General features: G+C 39.2%; 1 protein-coding gene across 5 annotated transcripts in view; it reads right to left on the reverse strand.

Annotated features, from left to right (window-relative positions):
- Positions 1-17617, reverse strand: part of FAM120C (family with sequence similarity 120 member C) — a 147521-nt gene that overhangs the window by 87574 nt on the left and 42330 nt on the right. For 2 of the 5 annotated variants that reach the window (XM_081565458.1, XM_081565455.1), the window contains exons 2-4: positions 13862-14108; positions 12535-12617; positions 6298-6426 (exon numbers count right to left, since the gene is read on the reverse strand). In XM_081565458.1, coding sequence (XP_081421584.1) covers positions 6298-6426; positions 12535-12617; positions 13862-14108 — 459 coding nt within the window. The remainder of the gene's footprint in view (positions 1-6297; positions 6427-12534; positions 12618-13861; positions 14109-17617) is intronic. The other 3 variants (XM_081565457.1, XM_081565456.1, XR_014075777.1) reach the window with 2 other exon arrangements.

The following is a 17617-nucleotide window of genomic DNA, read 5'->3' on the forward strand; positions in this document are numbered from 1 at the left end:
TTTGGAGCCCCCCAAAATAAAGTCTGTCATTGTATCCATTGTTTCTCCAGCTATTTGCCATGAAGTGATGGGACCAGATGGCATGATCTTAAGTTTTCTGAATGTTGAGTTTTAAGCCGACTTTTTCACTCTCCTCTTTCACTTCCATCAAGAGGCACTTTAGTTCTTCTTCGCTTTCTGCCATAAGGGTGGTGTCATCTGCATATCTGAGGTTAATGATATTTCTCCTGGTATCTTGATTCCAGCTTGTGCTTCCTCCAGCCCAGCGTTTCTCATGATGTGCTCTGCATATAAGTTAAATCAGCAGGGTGACAATATACAGTGTTGACGTACTCCTTTCCTGATTTGGAACCAGTCTGTTGCTCCATGTCCAGTTCTAACTGTTGCTTCTTGATCTGCATATAGATTTCTCAGGAGGCAGGTCAGGTGGTCTGGCATTCCCATCCCATTAGGAATTTTCCACAGTATGTTGTGATCCACACAGTCAAAGGCTTTGGTGTAGTCAATAAAGCAGAAGTAGATGCTTTTCTGGAACTCTCTTGCTTTTTTGAGGATCCAAAGGATGTTGGCAATTTGATCTCTGGTTCCTCTGACTTTTCTTGAACATCTGGAAGTTCATGGTTCATGTACTATTAAGGTCTGGCATAGAGAATTTTGAGCATTACTTTACTAGCGTGTGAGAATGAGTGCAATTGTGCAGTAATCTGAGCATTCTTTGGCATTGCTTTTCTTTGGGATTGGAATGAAACCTGACCTTTTCCAGTCCTATGGCCACTGCTGAGCTTCCCAAATTTGCTGGCATATTGAGAACAGCACTTTCACAGCATCACCTTTTAGGATTTGAAATAGCTCAACTGGAATTCCATCACCTCCACTAGCTCTGTTCATAGTGATGCTTCCTAAGGCCCACATGACTTCACATTCCAGGATGTTTGGCTCTAGGTGAGTGATCACACCACTGTGATTATCTGGGTCATGAAGATCTTTTTTGTATAGTTCTTCTGTGTATTCTTGCCACCTTTTCTTAATATCTTCTGCTTCTCTTAGGTCCATTCCATTTCTGTCCTTTATTGTGTCCATCTTTGCATGAAAAGTTCCCTTGGTATCTCTAATTTTCTTGAAGAGATCTCCAGTCTTTCCTATTCCATTGTTTTCCACTATTTCTTTGCATTGATCACCGAGGAAGGCTTTCTTATCTCTCCTTGTTATTCTTTGGAACTCTGCAGTCAGATGGGCATATCTTTCCTTTTCTCCTTTGCCTTTTGCTTCTCTTCTTTTCTTGGATATTTGTAAAGCCTCCTCAGACAACCATTATGCCTGTTTGCATCTCTTTTTCTTCTGGATAGTCTTGATCAATGCCTCTTACACAATGTCATGAATGTCTCACTCCATAGTTCTTCAGGAACTCTGTCTAACAGAAAGGATCCCCTGCATCTATTTGTCACTTCCACTGTATAGTAGTTAGGGATTTGATTTAGGTCATACCTGAATGGTCTAGTGGTTTTATCTACTTTCTTCAAGTTAAATCTGAATTTGGTAATAACGAGTTCATGATCGGAGCCACAGTCTGCTCCTGGTCTTATTTTTACTGACTGTATAGAGCTTCTCCATCTTTGGCTGCAAATAAATAATCTATCTGATTTCGATATTGACCATCTTGTGATGTCCACGTGTAGAGTCTTCTCTTGTTTTGTTGGAAGAGGGTGTTTGCAATGACCAGTGCTTTCTCTTGGCAAAACTCTATTAGCCTTTGCCATGCTTCATTCTGTACTCCAAGGCCAAATTTGCCTGTCACTCCAGGTGTTTCTTGACTTCCTCCTTTTTCATTCCAGTCCCCTATAATGAAAAAGACATCTTTTTTGGTTGTTAGTTATAGAATGTCTTGCAGGTCTTCATAGAACCGTTCAACTTCAGCTTCTTCAGCATTACCGGTCAGGACATAGACTTGGATTACCATGATATTGAATGGTTTGCCTTGGAAACGAACAGAGATCATTCTGTCATTTTTGAGATTGCATTCAAGTACTGCAATATGGACTGTTGTTGACCATGATGGCTACTCCATTTCTTCTAAGGGATTCTTGCCCACAGTAGTAGATATAATGGTCATCTGAGTTAAATTCACCCATTCCAGTCCATTTTAGTTTGCTGATTCCTAAAATATAGACATTGAGTCTTGCCATCTCCTGTTTGACCACTTCCAATTTGCCTTGTTTCATGAAGCTAACATTCCAGGTTCCTATGCAATATTTCTCTTTACAGCATTGGTCTTTACTTCCATCACGAGTCACATCCACATTGGGTGTTGTTTTTGCTTTGACTTCATCTCTTCATTCTTTCTGGAGTTATTTCCCCACTGATCTCCAGTAGCATATTGGGCACCTACCAACCTGGGGAGTTCATCTTTCGGCGTCCCATCTTTTTGCCTTTTCATACTGTTCATGGGGTTCTCAAGGCAGGAACACTAAAGTGCTTTTCCATTCCCTTCTCCATTGGACCAGGTTTTGTCAGGCTAGGGATCAAATCAAGGTCCCCTGCACTAGCCAGTGGATTGTTAACCACTGGACCACCAAGGGAGTCTTGAACAATTGATCTTTGACAAAGGCAATTCAGTGGAGAAAGAAGAATCTTTTCACAAAACTGTGTTGAAACCACTGAACAACCATATGTAAAAGGAAAACAAAATACCTCACACTTCCAAAAATATGAATTCAAAATTGATGACTTATTCTAAATGTAAAAAGTAAAACTATATAATTCTTAGAAGAAAACAGGGCAATATTGTTGTGCTTGTGTGCTAAGTCTCTTCAGTTGTGTCCAACTCTTTGGATACCTAAGAACTGTAGACTGCCAGGCTGCTCTGTCCATGGGATTCTCCAGGCAAGAATACTGGCGTTGGTTGCCATGCCCACGTCAAGGGGATATTTCCAACCCAGGGATCAAACCTGAGTCCCTTACGTCTCCTGCTCTGGCAGGTGGGTTCTTTACCACTAGCACCATCTGGGATTGCAGTTAGGGAAAGAGTTCATAGACATGACACCAAAAGCATGATCCAAAAAAGATAAAGCTGGAAAACTTTCACTTTGTAAAAGACCCTGAAAAGAATATAAAGACAAACTATACACTAGGAGAAAATATTTACAAACCAAGTATCTGACAAAAGGTCATGAACTCTTAACACTCAATAGTAAGTAATCAAACAGCTCAGTTAAAAAATATGCAAAAGACTGTTCATGAACAGACCATTCACCAGGAAGAATATATGGATGGCAAATAAGCCCAGGAAAAAAAAAATGTTCATCATTAGTTATTTGAGAGATGAAAATTAAAATTATGATGAACTACCACTACACAGCTGTTAAAATGACTAATACTATCAATAACAATATCAACAATAACAAATACTGTTAAGGAATGCAACAGCCACCCTGGAAAATGGTTTGGCAGAGTCTTCTAAAGTTTAAGTTAGCAATCTACAGATTCAATGCAATCCCTATGAAGCTACCAATGGTATTTTTCACAGAACTAGAACAAATAATTTCACAATTTGTATGGAAACACAAAAAACCTCGAATAGCCAAAGCAATCTTGAGAAAGAAGAATGGAACTGGAGGAATCAACCTGCCTGACTTCAGTCTATACTATAAAGCTACAGTATTCAAGACAGTATGGTACTGGCACGAAGACAGAAATATAGATCAATGGAAGAAAACAGAAAGCCCAGAAATAAATCCATGCACCTATGGACACCTTATCTTTGACAAAAGAGGCAAGAATATACAATGGAGAAAAAAATCTCTTTAACAAGTGGTGCTGGGAAAACTGGTCAACCACTTGTAAAAGAATGAAACTAGAACACTTTCTAACACCATACACAAAAATAAACTCAAAATGGATTAAAGATGTAAACGTAAGACCAGAAACTATAAAACCTCTAGAGGAAAACATAGGCAAAACACTCTGCCATAAATCACAGCAGGATCCTCTATGACCCACCTCCCAGAATAATGGAAATAAAAGCAAAAATAAACAAATGGGGCCTAATTAAAATTACCAGCTTTTGCACAACGAATGAAACTATTAGCAAGGTGAAAAGACAGCCTTCAGAATGGGAGAAAATAATAGCAAACGAAGCCACTGACAAAGAATTAATCTCAAAAACATACAAGCAGCTCCTGCAGCTCAATTCCAGAAAAATAAATGACCCAATCAAAAAATGGGCCAAAGAACTAAAGAGACATTTCTCCAAAGAAGACATACAGATGGCTAACAAACACAAGAAAAGATGCTCAACATCACTCATTATCAGAGAAATGCAAATCAAAACCACAATGTGGTACCATCTCACACGGGTCAGAATGGCTGCTATCCAAAAATCTACAAACAATAAATGCTGGAGAGGGTGTAGAGAAAAGGGAACCCTCTTACACTGTTGGTGGGAATGCAAACTAGTACAGCCACTATGGAGAACAGTGTGGAGATTCCTTAAAAAACTGGAAATAAAACTGCCATATGACCCAGCAATCCCACTGCTGGGCATATACACTGAGGAAATGAGAATTGAAAGAGACACGTGTACCCCAATGTTCATCACAGCACTGTTTATAATAGCCAGGGCATGGAAGCAACCTAGATGTCCATCGGCAGATGAATGGATAAGAAAGCTGTGGTACATATACACAATGGAATATTGCTCAGCCCTTAAAAAGAATACATCTGAATCAGTTCTAATGAGGTAGATGAAACTGGAGCTTATTATACAGAGTGAAGTACGTCATAAAGAAAAACACCAATACAGTGTATTAATGCATATATATGGAATTTAGAAAGATAGACAATGACTCTATATGTGAGATAGCAAAAGAGACACAGATGTAAAGAACACTCTTTTGGACTCTGTGGGAGAAGGTGAGGGTGGGATGATTTGAGAGAATAGCATTGAAACATGTATATTTTCATATGTGAAACAGATCGTCAGTCCAGGTCGATGCATGAGACAGGGTGCTCAGGGCTGGTTTACTGGGATGACCCTGAAGAATGGGATGGGGAGGGAGGTTGGAGGGAGGTTCAGGATGGGGAACAGATGTACACCCATGGCTGATTCATGTCAGTGCATGGCAAAAACCATTACAATATTGTAAAGAAATCAGCCTCCAATTAAAATAAATAAGTTTAAAAAAAAGAAAAAAAATAAAGTTTACGTTAAACATACACTTACCATATGACCCAGAATTTCCATTGCTAGGTATTACAGTAGGGAAATGAAAATATGTTCATACAAAAACTTGTACAGAAATGTTTATAGAAGCTCTATTTGAACCACCAAAAATTGGAAACAACTCAATATTCTCTAGGGGTGAAAGCATAAATAAAATGAGGTAGAGTGATACAATATATACTATGGCAATAAAATGGAATGAATTATCCATAGATGCAACATTCAACAACTTAAAACAATCTCAAAGGCATTATGATGAATGAAAAATGCCATTCTTAAAAGATCACATACTCTATGATTCTGTTCACATGCTATTCTCTAAAAGATATAAGTATGACAGAGAATAGACTGGTCGTTTCCAGGGATTAGAGATGAGTTTGGGTGTAATTATGAAGGGAAAGCATAAGAAATTTTGGGGAAGGTTCAACTGTTCTGATCCTGATTATGATATTGGCTACACAAATCTATACATGTTTTAAAAATCCATATAACTATACAAGTCAGTTTTACTGACTTTTAAATTTAAAATAAAACTGAAAAACCTGGAGGATGAGTATAAATGAAATTGTCAAAAATAAAACTAACTTATTTTCCTAACTTTTAGTTTCATTTTTCACAAGATAAAATCCCAGGTGAGCCCTTTTTTCACTATTAATAATGAAACACTGTTGTTTCATATGGACGTACTTAAGTAGTCTTTTTCAGCACTCATTTTCATCCAATAGGCAAGATCTCCTTTATATTAAAATATACACTGAAAAAAAAGAGAGGGATATATGCCAGAGTGATAACTATGGCAAGTTGTTTCTGGGTAATGAGAGTATAAGTGATATTTTCTAAATTCTGTAGAATGAGTTCATATAACTTTAATAATCAGTAGAAAAAAGGTAAAAAAATCCTTTAAATCCAGGCCTAGTGATGTTTTCTAAAAGAAACTTTGGGGCTCTAGTCTGTAAGAAGGGAGAAGATAAACAGCTACGAGGAGAGAATTCAGGCAGCACAAAAATGATCAAATCTGCTGGTGGTACTTGTGAAGGTAAGAAAACTGGCCATTCTTAGGAAGGTGAAGGCTAGCTTACCTGAGACTGTTTGAAAACATCCTTCCCAACCACATCCAGGTTTGAGGGGTCTTTGATTGAACTAACATACTCAGAAACAGCCTTGATTACCACATCACAGGGAGGAAGAACCAGCTGATGAGCTCTGACCTAGAAGAAGTAAGATGAGCAAAGCACATTGATGTCTAAGATGGATCATTAAGAAAAAGGGTGAGACAGGGGTGAGATACAGAATTCAAATTCAGTAAATCCACGGACAGACAGTTAACATCTTTTCTTTAAATTGATTTCCCCCTAGTGTTCAGTAGAGAACACTTGGAATCAAGATTGAAAAGGATAAAGAAAGAAACAACCATATCAGCCATAATACCACAACAAAGATTACTGTTTTATGGCACTGCCATAATTATTCAGTTTTCTGTCATGATACATTTTAGCTCTTTGCAAACTTCTGTTATTAAAGGTAATGTTGTAATGTGTGGATCATGTTTGAATCCTGATTTGAAGTAACCACAGAAAAGCTTTTGTAAGACAATCAGGAAAACCTAAAAATGGATTAGATATTAAGATGATATCAAGAAATTATCATTAATTTTCTTAGGAGTAATAATGGCATTGTGCCTATGTAAGAAAATGTTCATATGTTTTACAGATGCATATCAAAGAACACGAGTGAAATAACTTGAGGACTGGCATCTGTTTTAAAATATATTAGTAAGAGCAACAACAACAACAACAAAAACTCAAGCAAGTGTGGCCACATTTTAACAACTACTGGCTATGGAAGATATTACAGTGACAGTTAACTATATATTACTTTTTATATTTTTGTGATGCTTGAAATTTTTAAATGTTATGGTGAAATGTAGGTATGATTTGTTGTCCACCTTCCAATTATCTAATTACATGTTTTCTAGAATGATGATAGCAGAGTAAAAGGCTATCAACTTCTTAAAAGCTTTTCAGTTCAGTTCATTTCAGTAGTTCAGTCATGTCTTTGTGAATCCATGTCGTGTTTTTGTGACCCCATGGACTGCAGCATGCCAGGCTTTCCTATCCATCATCAACTCCCAGAGACTGCTCAAACTCATATCAATCAAGTCGGTGATGCCATCCAACCATTTCATCCTCTGTTGTCCCCTTCTCCTCCCGCCTTCAATCTTTTCCAGCATCAGTGTCTTTTCAAATGAGTCAGCTCTTCATATCAGGTGGCCAAAGTATTGGAGCTTCAGGTTCACCATCAGTCCTTCCAATGAATATTCAGGACTGATTTCCTTTAGTTTGATCTCCTTGCAGTCCAAAGGACTCTCAAGAGTCTTCTCCAACACCATTGTTCAAAAGCATCAATTCTTCGGTGCTCAGCTCTCTTTATAGTTCAACTCTCATATCCATATATGACTACTGGAAAATCCATAGCTTTGACTAGACGGACCTTTGTCGACAAAGTAATGTCTCTGCTTTCTAATATGCTGTCTAGGTTTGTCATAACTTTTCCTCCAAGGAGCAAGCATCTTTTAATTTCATTGCTGCAGTCACCATCTGTGGTGATTTTGGAGCCCAAGAAAATAGTCTGTCATATTTCCAATGTTTCCCCATTTATTAGCCATGAAGTAATGGGACTGGATGCCATGATCTTAGTTTTTTGAATGTTGAGTTTTAAGCCAACTTTTTCACTCTCCTCTTTTACTTGCATCAAGAGGTTCTTTAGTGCCTCTTTGCTTTCTGCCATAAAGTTGATGCCATCTGCATATCTGAGGTTATTGATATTTCTCCCAGCAATCTTGATTCCAGCTTGTGCTTCATCCAGCCTGGCATTTCGCATGAGGTACTCTGCATATAAGTTAAATAAGGAGGGTGACAATATACAGTCTTGATGTATTCCTTTCCCAATTTGGAACCAGTCCATTGTTTCATGTCCAGTTCTAACTGTTGCTTTTTGACCTTCATACAGGTTTCTCAGGAGGCAGGTAAGGTGGTCTGGTATTCCCATCTCTTGAAGAATTCCTACAGTTTGTTGTGATACACACAGTCAAAGGCTTTGGCATAATCAATGAAGCAGAAGTAGATGCTTTTCTGGAATTCTCTTGCTTTTTCTATGATCCAATGGATGTTGGCAATTTGATCTCTTGTTCCTCTCACTTTCTAAATCCAGCTTGAACATGTGGAAGTTCTCGGTTCACATACTGTTGAAGCCTGGCTTGGAGAATTTTTAGCATTACTTTGCTAGCGTGTGAGATGAGTGCAATTGTTTGACAGCTTGAACATTCTTTGGCATTACCATTCTTTGGGATTGGAATGAAAACTGACCTTTTTCAGTTCAGTGGCCACTGCTGAGTTTTCCAAATTTGCTGGCATATTGAGTGCAGCACATTAACAGCATCATCTTTTAGGACTTGAAATAGCTCAGCTGGAATTCCATCACCTCCACTAGCTCTGTTTGTAGTGGTGTAGCACTTTAACAGCATCATCTTTCAGGACTTGAAACAGCTCAGCTGGAATTCCATCACTTCCACTCTGTTCGTAGTGATGCTTCCTAAGGTCCACTTGACTTCACATTCCAAGATGTCTGGCTCTAGGTGAGTGATCACACCATCATGGTTATCTGAGTCATGAAGATCTTTTTTGTATAATTCTTCTGTGTATTCTTGTCACCTCTTCTTAATATCTTCTGCTTCTGTTAGGTCCATACCATTCCTGTCCTTTATTGTGCCCATCTTTGCATGAAATGTTCCCTTGGTATCTCTAATTTTCTTGAAGAGATCTTTAGTCTTTCCCATTCCAATGTTTTCCTCTATTTCTTTGCATTGATCACTGAGGAAGGCTTTCTTATCTCTCCTTGCTATTCTTTGGAATTCTGTGTTCAGATGGGTATATCTTTCCTTTTTTCCTTTGCCTTTCACTTCTGTTCTTTTCTCAGCTATTTGTAAGGCCTCCTCAGACAACCATTTTGCCGTTTTCCATTTCTAAAAGCTTTTAATACAAGTTATTTAGGCATAGGGTGTACCATTCATTCCTTCATTCAACAAATATTTACTGTCAATTTTGTGCCTGGCACTGTTCTAGGCATCAGGGATGCAGCAATCAAAAAGACAGACAAAACTCCCTGACCTCATGGGAGCTTAATTTCTAGTACAGGTGTGTTAGGATGGGATAGGGTTGGTAAAACAAACAGAATAATATAATGTATAGTGTGCTAAATGTAGGTAAGGGCTATGGAGAAAGTATCAGCAGAGAAGGAGTTAGAGAATACAACTGTCTGTGTGTGGCGAGTGTGGGGGGAGGTAATTTTGAAAGAGTGTCAGGAAAGTCCACAGTGCCAAAGAACATTTGAAAAAGCCTATAAGAGTGAGGAAATGTCTGCATGGGAGCAAAAGGCAGTCTCAGTATAGGGAATGGTAAGTGAAAAGGTTCTAAGAACAAAGGAAAAGGAGATGAGATCAGAGTTATACAAGAGGGCCAGACAGCATAGGGCTTTGTAGGCCATAGTAAGGATTAGGTGAGTGATATGAAGAGCCATTAGAGAATTTTAAAAAGAGAAGTGACATGATTTGAGTCAATTTTTAAAATGACTCTGGCTGTTGTACTGGGAATAGATTTGGGGCCGGGGGTGAGAGGTATTGGGACATGAAATAGTGAAAGCAGAAGACCAATAGTTAGTAAAGTGTTATAATAATCCAGGCAAGAATGATGGCTTGACGAAGGTAGTAGCTGTGAAAATGGTGAGAAGTGGATATGTTTTGAAGGAAGAACTGATGGTATTTCCTGACCAGAAGAGAGGTGGAGCATGAGTAAGAGAAAAGTCAAGGATGACTCCAAGCCTTTCAGGCTGAGCAACCGGAAGGATGAAGTTGCCGTTAATGAAAATTAGGGAAGGCTGTGGAAGAAACAAGTTTAGGGGAAAGATCAGGAGTTTCCATTTGGATGTGTTTCTTTGAGATGTTTAGTAGGCCATTAGATATTGGGAGCTAGAGTTCAAATGGGAGGTCAAAGTTGGAGACATATATTTAGGAGTCATTAATGGACATATGATATTTAAAGTCATTACACCAGATGAGATCAATCACCAAGGCAGTGTGGATAGAAGAGAGAAAGGACTGAGGATAGAACTCTGGGACACTCCAAAGTTAAGTACATAAGACAAGGAAACAGCAAAGGAGACAGAAGCAGCAGCCAGTGAAGTAAGCAGGAAACTACAAGAGAATAGGGTCCTTAAAACCAAGTGAAGAACACGTTCTCAGAGAGTGAGCAAGTGGGTCATATACTGCTGATTGGGCAAGCAAGATGAAAACTGAGAGCTAGCCATTAGATTTATTAACATCACACTCACTGGTGACTTTGTTGAAAGCAATTTCAGCACAGAAAATTGAGGAGAGAACAGGGAAAGGGGATAGTAAACAGCTCAAACATAGACAACTCTCTAGAAGAATTTGCTAAAAGGGAAGAAGAAATATGGAGCAGTAGCTTGGGTGGAGGGAGTGAAATCAAGAGTAGGTTTTATTTTTTATGATGGATGCATGCTTATGCATCTGATGGGAAAGAGCCAATAAAAGAGGGAAAATGATGTGGGAGAAAGAGGGGAGAACTTCTGAAGTGATGTCCTTAAGTTAGCAAAGAGGCATGGATTCAGCATAAGAGCAGAAGGGTTGGCCTAAGACAGGAACAGTGACAGGTCATCCAAGGCAGGCAGAGCATGCAGGTAAGAAGATGAAAGGGTGGGACCTGGTGGAAGTTTTGTTCCCATTGCTTTGATTTTCTGAGTGAAATAGTAAGCCAGGTCATGAGCTGAGAATGTGCAAGGAAGGAGAATTAGAGGCTCAAAGAGAGAAGGAAAGATGTGAAATAGACATCTAGGAGAGTGAAAGGATTAGGGAAATATAATACCACCACCAACTTACACTACCACAAGAAGTATATGACAGCACCAGTCTCAACACAGCCTTGACAGGAGTGGGTAGACTAATCTTTCAATATTTTCTAAATTGTTAGGTTAAAAAAAACCACACTGCTCATTTAATTTGCATCTCTGATCACGAGTGAGGTTTAACACCTAGTCTTATTATTGGCCACTCTAGTTTCTCTTTTGTGAATTGTCTGCTTCTTTCCTTTGCTCATTTTTTTATTTACTAGGGTATTAGTATTAATGTTTTTCTTCATAGGTTTGTATGAATCCTTAAGATAATAAGGGTGTGAGATAACAGAAAACATATATTGTTCTCTGACCATAGTTCCTGGCATAGACCACCTAAAATCTTTGTAATTTCCTAGGTGGTAAGAGCACTCCTGTGCTCAGGATCCTCCCAGACCTCATCCTATGTTTCTCTTCATCTGGCTGTTCATCTGTGTCCTTTATCATACCCTTTAATAAACTGATACATGTAAGTATGTATTTCCCTGAGTTCTATGAGGTGCTTTAACAAATTAATTGAACCTGAGAAGGGAGTCATTGGAACCTCAAATCTATAGCTAGTTGGTTGGTAAGAAGCACAGGTGATAACCTGGGCTTGCAACTGCTATCTGAAAGTGTGTGGGGGGTGGGGCGGTCCTTGGAATTGAGTCGTGAACCTGTGCAATCTGACATTATCTTCAGGTAGATAGTGAGTTAAATTGAGTTAAATTGTAGGATACCCAGCTGGTATTACAGAAAATTGTTTGGTACGGGGAAAACTCCCCACATGTTTAGTGACTGCTGCTGCTGCTGCTGCTGTTAAGTCGCTTCAGTCGTGTCCGACTCTGTGCGACCCCATAGACGGCAGCCCACTAGGCTCCACCATCCCTGGGATTCTCCAGGCAAGAACACTGGAGTGGGTTGCCATTTCCTTCTCCAATGCATGAAAGTGAAAAGTGAAAGTGAAGTCGCTCAGTCGTGTCTGACTCTTCATGACCCCATGGACTGCAGCCTACCAGGCTCCTCCATCCATGGGATTTTCCAGGCAAGAGTACTGGAGTGGGGTGCCATTGCCTTCTCCGGTTTGGTGACTACAAGTGTCAAGAGTGAAATACTCTGTGTGACAGTGGTAGTAGTGTGAGAGGGAGGAACACACAGGGCAGAAAGACACAGGGGGTGATAACTAGATTTTTCTCTATACATTAGGTAGAAAATTGAGTTTCTCCTTTTCAAGAGTATTGACCATAATTATAAATTTTTTGTAAGTATCTGAAATAATTTAAGCCTAATGAAAGATTTACTCTATCAAAACTCCAATCAAAATGTGATGTCCTCTAGGCATGGATGCACAGGCAGAAAATGGGGCACATTACCTTAAGTGATGCAAGGGGATGTTCTGGTCCCAAGAGGCTCCAGTGAAAAGCAGCCAGGTCCTCATCTGGGAGAATGTGGTTACCTATAAAGTATATCTGTCATTTATTGACTGTACAAATGTTTTCTTAGAACTTCCAGGCCATGAAGGGACTTTGGGGGAAAAAAACGGTCAAATAATTCATACAGGTCTATGTTCTTAATTTAACAACTACAGTAACTATGTTTGATTATCTACTATGAATCACATACATTATATATATCATCTTTATAATAACTGTGTATGGTAATATTATCTTCATTTTTATAGATAGGAAAACAGGTTTGAGCAAGTCTCATGACTTTACCCAAGATGCCACATCTAATAAGTGCCCACACCAGGATAAGAATCTAGGACTGTCTGACTTCAAAGTTCATGCTATTTTATGTCACAGTTATGCTGCCTTTTATAATACTAGCCACCAACTGCTGACTGTCTACTAAGTGCTGGGCATTTTATATATCTTATTTCATTTAATCTTATCAATAACACTGTGAGGTAGTATAATTCCATTTCACAGATGAGGAAACTGAAACCAGGAGGTGTAACTTCAGTGATTTGTCCAAGGCCTAATTCCAAAACTTGTGCTGACTCCACTAGATTATCCAAGCTCAAATCCTTTTGGATTATAAACAGAGGTCACACCTGAGACAAGATATTAACTTTCATGCTGTCAGTACTTGGAAAACCAACTCAAACATAATCAACAGTCTGCAGTTAACTTTGAAATACATTTTGTAAAGAAAAACTGATAGATGGATATAAAGACAGATATATGATAAAGCAAGTATAGTAAAATGTTATTGGCAGAATACAGCTGGTAGAAATAGGATTTTCAGAGCAAATTCTTGCAGTTTTGCTGTACTTTTGGGAATTTTCATAATAAGATGTTAGCACAAGAGAAACAAAAAGAAAAATATGCAGAATGATTTGTGTTCTTGATCTAAAGTTAAACAGTAGGTAAGAAATGCTAATGCTCTGAGTGGGAAACCAAAGTTGCCTGGGGCTAATAAGATATTTGGCCTAAGATAGTACTCTGCATAAAATACTTATAGAATGTAGTGAAAGAAAAAGTTCTACAAGAATCAAAATAATATTCTGGAATATCCTGTATTAATTCATAATAAAACATGCGGAATTTCTAGTAAGAAGCCCCAAAGTACAGTGTTTGGCATGCAAACTTTCAGAAGTTAAATCCAACAATGATAACCATTGCTCTGGTTTTCATCTCTTAACACTGAAAGAGGAAACTTACATGATCATTAGAGTCTGTTCTTTGGACCACCTACCTAACAGTGCAGCAAATATGGGAAAATTCATCCGCTTCAGGCCTAGCTGCTTGGCCACCTCCTGCATCAGAAACTGGTTGGTGGTGAGGTTCTTTCCATTCCAGCTCAGCTTCAGAGCATGGGAACTATAGTAAGAGGGAATATTGTAGAGTGCATACTCGGGGTCATGGGCAAGAAGACCATGGAAGCCATTTTCCCTGAAAAAAGCCACCACTTCCAAATGGTGGTCTTCAAGGCTCTGAAAGACCTAGGAGGGAAAAAGAAAACACGTCATGCAACAAAAGCTGACTTATATCTGCTTAAAAGTCAGAAAGGCTAGAAACTGAATTTTATAGTTTGTTGAAATTTAAGATTATATAAGACTGAACAGGGCTTCCCTGGTAACTCAGCTGGTAAAGAATCTGCCTGCAATGCAGGAGACCCCCTGTTGGATTCCTGGGTTGGGAAGTTCCCCTGGAGAAGGGATAGGCTACCCACATTTGTATTCTTGGGCTTCCCTGGTGGCTCAGATGGTAAAGAATCTACCTGCAATGCCGGAGACCTGGGTTGGATCCCTGGGTTGGGGAGATCCCGTGGAGCAGGGCATGGCAACCCACTCCAGTATTCTTGCCTGGAGAATCCCCATGGACAGAGGAGCCTGGCGGGCTACAGTCCGTGGTGTCACAAAGAGTCGGACACGACTAAGCACAGCACAACACAAGGCTGAACAAAATACTCTTAAAAAAAAAGAAAGCCTCTCCTAGCCTAAACTGGATTATTCCTGTAAACACAGGCAGCATTATCCATTTGTCCATTCAAATGACCGGTTTTTTTGACTCCCTGCATGAACTATGGCCTGAGGCTCTTTAAAAGAATATTGAAATTAACATGGTTTATAGTATTTAAGTTTTTACTTTAAATAATAATAGATGAGAACTTTGTTAGAAAGATAATAAAGGTATTATATATTGCTTAGTACCTTCTATATACTGGGTGTGCTTTACATACATTATCTCATCAACAGAACAACCAAGGACAAGGCAGATATAGATGAAAAAACATACAAGTGGAAATAGACGTAGAAAGGTTAAATAACATATAGCTAGAGCCTGAATCTAAGTTCATCTAACTCTTTTTAAAAAAATCCCTGCTTTCTTTCTTAGGAGCACCTTAGACCACAGGGCACCCAAATAGGGTGCTTCCAACAGTAAGAAGTCAGAAACTTTACTCTATTTTAGAAATGGAAAAACTAAGGCTGCGAGAGGTTGGCTGCTCCCAAAGTTGCATAATGAGGGTGTATACACAGGATTCAAACCCAAGCTGATTTGACTCCAGAATGCACACTTCCCACTGTACCAGGCTTCTTCCTGGAGAGCACTATTTTTAATGTAATAGAGGCAGACTGTTAACTGCCCTTCTTGTGCACACATCTATTGCTCTACATAAAGGATACTGAAATGATTGGCATACTGGTTCTGCCACACTGAGTTCCTTGACTCTGTATTCGTGACTCCCACATAAGATCTGATGCATTGCAGTATGAATAATAGTTACTAACAGATACTGAACATGTACTATGTGCTAAGTAACGTTCCAATTACTTTACATGTATTAATCCATTTCATACTCAAAACAATCCAATGAGGCCATAACTATTATTATCATCTCCATTTTACATCTCTAAGGTCACACAGCTGGAAGGAATAACGCCTGGAGTTTGTCTCTAGAGCCTACAGACCTTGATAATTTTGTTGAACTCAACTGACTTAATTTTTCACTTAAGTTTTAGAGGAATGGTAGTTCTTCTGGAGTCTGACAGGAGTTTCAATGCATTAAGCTTTCTCTAAGCTATGGAAAGAGACTCTAGTTGCAGTAGAGAGCCACATCACATATTAACTCACAGCAGAGGGAGGGACACTGGTAAGCAAATAACAAAGCAAAGTCTGTATTTATTTGATATCCAGGCAAAGGAAGCAAAAAAACCTTACTTTGCACTGCAACATATTTATGTCTAGAGTTACAATTAACTCCAGATAGGTCTGGGTAGGAGTACAGTTTTAGGCTGTCCCCTGGTGACAGTTTCTTCCAGCATATACCTCTCATACCAGTCACTGACTGAGCATCCATCTACATTGTACCAGGCATAGTGCTGTGATATGTTCTTTCTCATCATCACAACCTGACTATGTGGGCATTATAAGCTTTTTGGTTCTGGTAAGGAAACTGAGGCTCAGAGAAGTGATGTGGCATGTTCAGGGATACAGAGCTGGGAACAGGAACCCAGATCAGACTAACACCAAAGCCCATGCTCTTTCTACAACAACACATTACCTTTAGCTGGTCTGCAGTTGATTATGCCACCATCCAAGTGATTTCAACTCTAGAAAGTCAAGGACTAGTGATCTTTAACAAATCTGATGGCTCTCATAACACTAGGAATATAAATCACAATCACCTGGAAAGCATTTTCAAAATATACAAACCTGTGCCTCACCTCAGATCTGCTGAAACAATCTCCTGAGTGTGACTGGAATGCCTATATTCCAAAACTAGCTTCCAGTAGGTTCTGATGCACACTCCTAATTAAGAACCATTGAGCTAATCTAATTACTCATTTAAAAAAAAGTTTTATTGAGGTATAACTGACATACAGAATTATTACATATTTAAAGTGAAAGAAAATGAAAGCAAAAGTCGTTCAGTCATGTCCAACTCTTTGCGACCCCATGGACTATACAGTCCATGGAATTCTCCAGGCCAGAATACTGGAGTGGGTAGCCTTTCCCTTCTCCAGGGGATCTTACCAACCCAGGGATCGAACCCAGGTCTCCCGCAATACAGGTGGATTCTTTACCAGCTGAGCCACAAGGGAAGCCCAAGAATACTGGAGTGGGTAGCCTATCCCTTCTCCACTGGATCTTCCCGACCCAGGAATCCAACAGGGGGTCTCCTGCATTGCAGGCAGATTCTTTACCAACTGAACTATATTTAAAGTGCACATCAAAGCAATGTGATATACATATGCCCAATTACTCATTTTGCTGCTTAAGCAACTAGCCCCCTAGAAAGGATAGATGACTTGACATGGTTACCTAGTTAATCTGTAGCAGAACCAAGATTAGAACAAAAGTCTCATGATGCCAGGTATAAAACTTCCTTCACTGCATATTCTGGGGTAAGTAATGGAAAACAAGAGAATAACAATAATATCATAATTCCCCAGCACCCTACTCCTACCAGGCTAGTTTCCTAGCTACCCTTCTCCAAGATTACTGTTTCCTTTTCTTTGCTCCCTTGGTTTCCCTGCCTAGAATACCATACTGCCTCTCTTTTCCAGTGTTTCAAATACTTTCCATAGGCCCCCTCTTACATGATTTCTTTCCTCTTAACTCTTACAACAATGAGACAGTTGACACTGTCAAGGAAGTAACTCAACAATATCATCACCTGCCAAGTTGTAAGACCACAGGTTCCTGCTTACTCTCATGTGTATCCTCCACAGTCCTAACCAAAACTTAGAAAGGACATAGAGCTGGGGTTGACAGAATAGCAAAGAAAGGCCTACACAGGTTGTAAAAAGGGAAAGCAGCCCTGGCAAATAATAGGGCACCATCATCTGAGTATTTGACTTCAACAATTGATGTACCAATGTCACTGGGAAAAGTCTGCCTGGATTGCAGATTATTTAGATATCAAGTAGCAAAGTAATATTAGGTATCAACTGAGTACCTACTATGTACCAGACACTGTTCCAAGTACACCTCATGTCTATTAACC

Source organism: Giraffa tippelskirchi, chromosome X (genome assembly GCF_054371585.1).
Source record: "Giraffa tippelskirchi isolate mGirTip1 chromosome X, T2T-mGirTip1v1.2.pri, whole genome shotgun sequence".
NCBI classification, from domain to species: Eukaryota; Metazoa; Chordata; class Mammalia; order Artiodactyla; family Giraffidae; genus Giraffa; species Giraffa tippelskirchi.